The sequence below is a fragment of the Gavialis gangeticus genome, unplaced genomic scaffold (assembly GCF_001723915.1).
Source record: "Gavialis gangeticus isolate Ggan-Ray unplaced genomic scaffold, GavGan_comp1, whole genome shotgun sequence".
NCBI classification, from domain to species: domain Eukaryota; kingdom Metazoa; phylum Chordata; order Crocodylia; family Gavialidae; genus Gavialis; species Gavialis gangeticus.
The window spans coordinates 24,238,327-24,244,348 of NW_017728996.1; the positions used below are offsets into that span (position 1 = coordinate 24,238,327).

Consider the following 6,022-nt stretch of genomic DNA (forward strand, 5'->3'; position numbering starts at 1 on the left):
GGGGGGCAGGCTGAGGGTGGGTAGGCAGCGTGTTTCAGCACCAGGGTGAGGGCCAACCACAGAGACGCTCTGGCTCCTACCAGAGCATCTCTGTGGAGGACCCAGTCTCCGGCTGCTCCGCTTTTTTTCACTCCATTTTTTTGACCAATAATTTTTGACCTTTTTTGGTCTAATTTTGCCCCCCCACTGCAAACATGCAGTGGGGAGAACCTTTTGCCATTCCCACACATGCCTCTTGCAGCATCTCAAAGTGGTTTGAGATGCTGCAAGAGGCACCTGCAGGCTTGTCTAGACACACCTGTTGAAGTCAATGGGAATGCTACAGTTCTTTTCAGTGGGCCAGGATTTTACTTACTGAATGATTGCTTTACACTATCGCATGGTACTGACAGTGGGCCAGCTTCTGTGCCATCATCCATTCAGCAGAGTTAAGGCAGTTGCACTGGTTATAGCTTAACGTAGTGTATAGATCACCATAATTTAAATAATAATATATATTTAGCTGTAGATAAACATAATATTTGAAGCATTACAAATGCAAGTATAATCTTGCCTACATTCTGCCCGCAAGTCCCTACAAATGGACTGACTTTCTTACCTGGGTGAGCACAGACACTACAGCTGACCCATTGCGTAAAAAAGGCACAGAAGTATTGTAATAATAGTAAGCAGTTTATTTATGCGTTGTGTCCACACCCTTGGAATGTAGTCCTTTCCCAGCAATCATCTTTCATCAGGCATTCACTTTAAAACTGTGTTACAAACCACTGGTATAAATTGGCGTGACATCTGTATGCGTTTTTTCATTTAGCAGATTTATTGGTTTAAGATGTCCAATAGCTGTTGTTTGTTTTATGGAGTTTCTATTAATGATCTCATTGATTTCTTTTGTGTGTTTGTCTGAAGGTTTTTGGCTCTTGTGCTGTGATTTTGTATATAGGCACCTGTATCCAAGCATGTGAGTGGGTCCTATTTATCCTTATGCTATCTCTGCAGAGGGTTACTGCATTACCACACTATTCTCTTATTTGACTTTTCTAGGTACAAGGCTGTAGTCCTGGCAGCCAATCATTTTGGTAGATTTTTTACTGGTCAGATAACAGCAGCTGGAAAAGTTCCTCCTGCAAAGGTATGAATGTTAGCGCTGATCTAAATGGAATAAAATTCTGTGCTGAGTGCCCTAAGTAATAGTATATCCAAGGAGTGAAGTTTTGTTATACAAGTGAGAAATCTAGGGGTTACCTGATACAATGCCATTTGTTGCTATTTCACTTGCAATTTTATTTGTACTGGGGCCAGATTGTACCTACTTCTTATAAAGGTGGGAGAGTAAGTGTAGTAAATCCTTCTCTAAGTTTGTACCCCCATAGAGATGTCAGGCATAATAGCCATCCCTGGGCTCTCCAGAATACAGAGTATGATCTCCATGAAAACCACCTAAAGCATTTGCCTTTTTCAAAGAGCTGGGAGGAAACAGGATTGTTGAGTGGATTGCTTATGGCAGTGTCATAAAAGGAGGTGTATTTGGTCTACTTCATGTGTGCACTCAGAAGCTTTAAGAAGTACTGGACCTCCCAGGGCATGATCTGAGGCCATGATCTCCCCACTGCCCCAAGAACAGGTCTTTCTGGCTAACAACAGGTCAAATTCTGCTCACATCTATGCATGTGTTATGCCCCTGAAGTCAAAGGGGAATGACTTGAGAGAAGAACTTGGCTGCAGTTTGGTTCCAATTTGCATTTTTAAAAGAGGCTTTGGCATATGTTTGATCAGTTGTAATCATTTATTAAGTGTCAAAAAGTGCATTGAATCATATCACACCCAGAGACAGATGGGGACTCTTTTTTTTTAAAATGAAAAGTCTACCAATAGATGGAGCACATTCTGTGCTCTAATACCTATTTCAGTGAAATTTGTGGATTCATATCTGAGGGCAGAATTTGGTCCATAAAAACCACCTGAAGAAAAGCTGGGCTACAGATTCAAAGGGCTGATCAAATCAGGACTAACAGTCTTTATTATCAAAGTTTGAGAAGGAGAGAGAGTCCGTGTGCTGTGGGCAGGAAAATAAATAGCATTCATATTTGTATAATTTAATTGTCTGAAGAGTTGACACCATTCTACCTTATCTTTTTTTGTAAATCATAGAATCATAGCAAAGTAGGGCTGGCAGGGACCTCAGGAGATCACCTAGTCCAACTCTCTGCTCAAAGCAAGATCATTCCTGTCTAAAACATCCTAGACAAGTGTTTGTTTAGCCTGTTTTTAAAGACTTTGGCACACTCTCACACAACTACTAGGCATAATGCCTGAAACGTCAAAACACCTTTACTGGGACAGGCCACCTATTCTCCTGCCCTAAGCCAACTGTTTGGTGTGTTGTGATACAATTTGAAACTTCTATGAAGCACTACATTTTGTATCCTCCTATGCTTTTTTAAGTACCAATGCTTTTGAAGGTTGGGGCATTATACCTATGGCTTGCTATGAGGTTGAGGGACACAAACTGCCCTTTCCTAACACTCTATATGTTTCAACTTCCTAGATGTTGGTAATTGGTGGTGGTGTGGCTGGGCTGGCTGCTGCAGGAACTGCTAAAGCAATGGGAGCCATTGTCAGGGGATTTGACACCAGGTAGGGTAAGACAATCCTGAATGTTGGGCTTCCATTTACATCATGTATTTTGAGCAAAGTTCTGGTTTTGTTTACACTGGGGGAAAATCCCTTTGAACACAGAGCACCAAAGATGCTGTGAGCACATGCTGCACTTGGGCCAGTCTTAATATGTTGGTGCACTAATTTCCCCCTTATGCATGTGCTCCAGGCATTGCAGCCATGCAAATCAGGTACATGCAAATTTGAGTTCTAATTTTTCATGAAAATCCCACCTGCAAAATAAAGCAGAATAATGTTTAGACATGGCCTGTTCAATCCATAGGAGTGTTAACTAGAGGCCTTTTCTTTCTCTTTGTCCTGTCACGTTTCAAGGTCCCAGCCACTTCAATTCATTGTTTTTCTTACTTTCCTTCCAAAGCGTAAATGTTCTCATTGTTAGGAACGGTCCCCTGATAGTCAATTTAAAATTTCTCTCTGCATTTCATCCTGTTTTGATAGTTATAGGGCCTTGCTCTTCTCCAAGCTTTGATTTCTGTATGCTGGCCAATGTGAGTCCATGGAAGTCAGTGGAAGGTCTGCCCATGTGCAGGGGTTTCCTGGAACACACTAGAGAACTGGAGCTTTTGTATTTGAAACCTTCAAATATTTAGCTGCTACAAAGACATCCTTTAGTCAAGCTATTGCCTTTAATTTTCCCATAAGAAATCAGTCCCTCTTTCCCCCATAATCACTTTTGTTTTAATTCTCTGGATTTCTTCCAATTTGTTCATATCAGACTCCAGAAAAGAATGCAGCATTCCAGGTACAGCCACATCAGTTCCATATGGAGAGGAACTGTTGCACAGTTTGATGCTTCTGTTGATACAGCCTACATCCCAGAAAGGGGGGAAGCAACCCAAAAAGGAGGAAAAAATCTGATATACACTGTAGGTAGAATGATTTCAGAATTCAATATTTACTCAAATAGTTCCAGGAGACATCAGCTGCTCTTAATGAGGTCATGTCAGCAAGGCACACAATAAACCCCACAGTGGGACTGTTTAGATGTGTGCCCTTCCTTGGTGCAGGGATTTGCTTATGCAGAATTGGACCTGTATTTCATTGTTTTTCTCTAACTTAATCTGCTATCTGCTGGAAAGAACTTGCCAACACCTGTTACCTTGTAGCTGGTATAATTTTGTGATCATTGTCTTTATAAAATGATGAAATGAAAAACCCTGGTATCTGTCATCTCTGTCTTGGTGTGCAGGCCAGCAGCACTGGAGCAGTTTAAGTCCCTTGGATCAGAAACTCTAGAAGTGGACATTGCAGAAACTGGAGAAGGGGTTGGAGGTTATGCAAAAGAAATGTCTAAAGAATTTATTGAAGCAGAACTGGCATTGTTTGCTAGACAATGTAAAGATGTGGATATTGTTATTAGTACTGCTCTTATTCCAGGTAAGACAGAGCTTTATGATTATTGCAGAGCTTGAAGGTATGCTTATACCTAAATATCTAATGGCAGTTATACATGAATAGTGGCATTGGAACTGGGCCATAGTCAATGCCTACTCCATGGATTATAGTACCTTATTCTTGTTTTAATAATTATCTAGTAATTCTAGGTTCAGACTCAGAGGGTGTCTATACTTGTGCTCAGGGATGGGGAGGAGCCATTTCACTTAAAGTGGTTCCCTGATAGCTAATCTAATTAAAATAGCCCACCATCATGTGTATTAAACCCCCTACATTTTAAGATGGCGATGGGAGTGCTTTAACTAAAGCTCCCCCACAATCATTTTAAAATTTGGCCTGGAGGGGGGGTTAATATATGTGATGGTGAGGTGATGCTAGAGCGTTCTAATAAGAATGTGAACCAGCACATCTATAGGCAGCCTAAGTTATTAGTTGTTTGTTATTTATTTTCAGTGGCAAACACAATATGCCAGATGTTTTTGTTTTCCTTGCTCCCACTTTAGTTTGGAATTACTTTATATTTGGGTTTTGGTTTGTGGGTTTTGAGGGGCTTTCTTTCTTTCTATCTTTCTTTGGTTTCTTATAATTTCCCACAGGAAAGAAAGCTCCAATCCTAATCACTAAGACTATGGTGGAATCAATGAAGGATGGCTCAGTTATTGTAGACCTTGCATCTGAAGCTGGGGGGAATGTGGAAACAACTCACCCTGGAGAGCTCTACATTCACAAGGTCTGTAGTATAGAAGTCAATGCTTACAAAAGTTTGAAGCGCATAGAAAAACCAAGCACTACTTTAAAATTGCTGGAAGAAAATACAAAGTAATAAACATTAAAGTAACAAAGATTTTGCCATGTTTCCTTGAAGACATCCTATTGTCTTATGATATTCAGTAATGGATGGCAGGATAGTACAGGACAGTCTTTCATTTTGCAAGTAATGAAAACACAAATTGGAATATTATTCAGATGCCATTGCATCTTTGAAGATTTTATGCTTCATGATTTTTATAAGCATGGTTACTGTGTTTTTAATAACCATAACCATAAATGCATTTACATTCCTCCCAAGAGTTTTGTTAACAAGCTATTGGAGCTGTCCAAAGTCCAAACATAGGAAGAGGGAAAGAGAATTGATCTAGAGATACATTTTATTTGATGACTTATAAAAGCAATAATGGGCAATATTTCTATCTTACAGTAACAAGCTGTGGATTTTTACAAAGAGAATAGCCATTTTCAGATGTGGCTTGGAAAAGGAAAGACTTATATATTCATAGGATGTTAAAAGGTGCAATTATTTGTCTGTAGCTAAAGCATTTATTGTAGTATTGACTAAAAGAAGTCATGCTTTGTTGATTTCATCTCCTTCCTCAAGATACATTTGTTTCTACAAAAGATTAAGTGCTAGAGAAGGCTTAAATTATTGCAATTTCTTAGGTAGCCCAGTGTTTGCACATGCCAGTGCAGCAATTCAAATGAAACTAAGACCTTTGCATTTTTACAAATATTCAGATTAAAGCAATTTTCCTTATCTGATTTCCCCTATCCACCATCACTAACAAAATGTTTTAAAAATCATGTATGGTCAGAAAAACTATAAGATAAAACTAATACGAAACTGCATTTTTTTATTACTTTCTGGAACATACTGGAGGCATATTGTCAAGCTTTTTTTTGCAGGCACAAGTGCTACAAACTTACTTAAAAAAAGAAAAAAAATGTGGAGAGTCTCTTGTGGTAATTTGATTCTAGCAGCTGGTCCTCTATGGGAAAAGAGAAAATACTGTGAGACTCGTGCCAAAAATTATGAGTGTAGCAGCACTGCTGCTTTGCCTTCCTTGCTTCCCTAGCTATCTGCCTCTCATTGAAAATATCCCATGGGCTTGTACAAGATTGATAGCCAGACCTACTTTAAACCAGCAAAATATTTCATTCAGAGAGCTGGTTAAGA

General features: G+C 39.5%; 1 protein-coding gene across 1 annotated transcript in view; it reads left to right on the plus strand.

The window, feature by feature from the left end:
- Positions 1 to 6,022, plus strand: part of LOC109288582 (NAD(P) transhydrogenase, mitochondrial-like) — a 137,640-nt gene that overhangs the window by 57,037 nt on the left and 74,581 nt on the right. The window contains exons 5-8 of the mRNA XM_019504156.1: positions 1,042 to 1,129; positions 2,546 to 2,634; positions 3,866 to 4,053; positions 4,668 to 4,801. Of these exons, the coding sequence (XP_019359701.1) occupies positions 1,042 to 1,129; positions 2,546 to 2,634; positions 3,866 to 4,053; positions 4,668 to 4,801 (499 nt within the window). The remainder of the gene's footprint in view (positions 1 to 1,041; positions 1,130 to 2,545; positions 2,635 to 3,865; positions 4,054 to 4,667; positions 4,802 to 6,022) is intronic.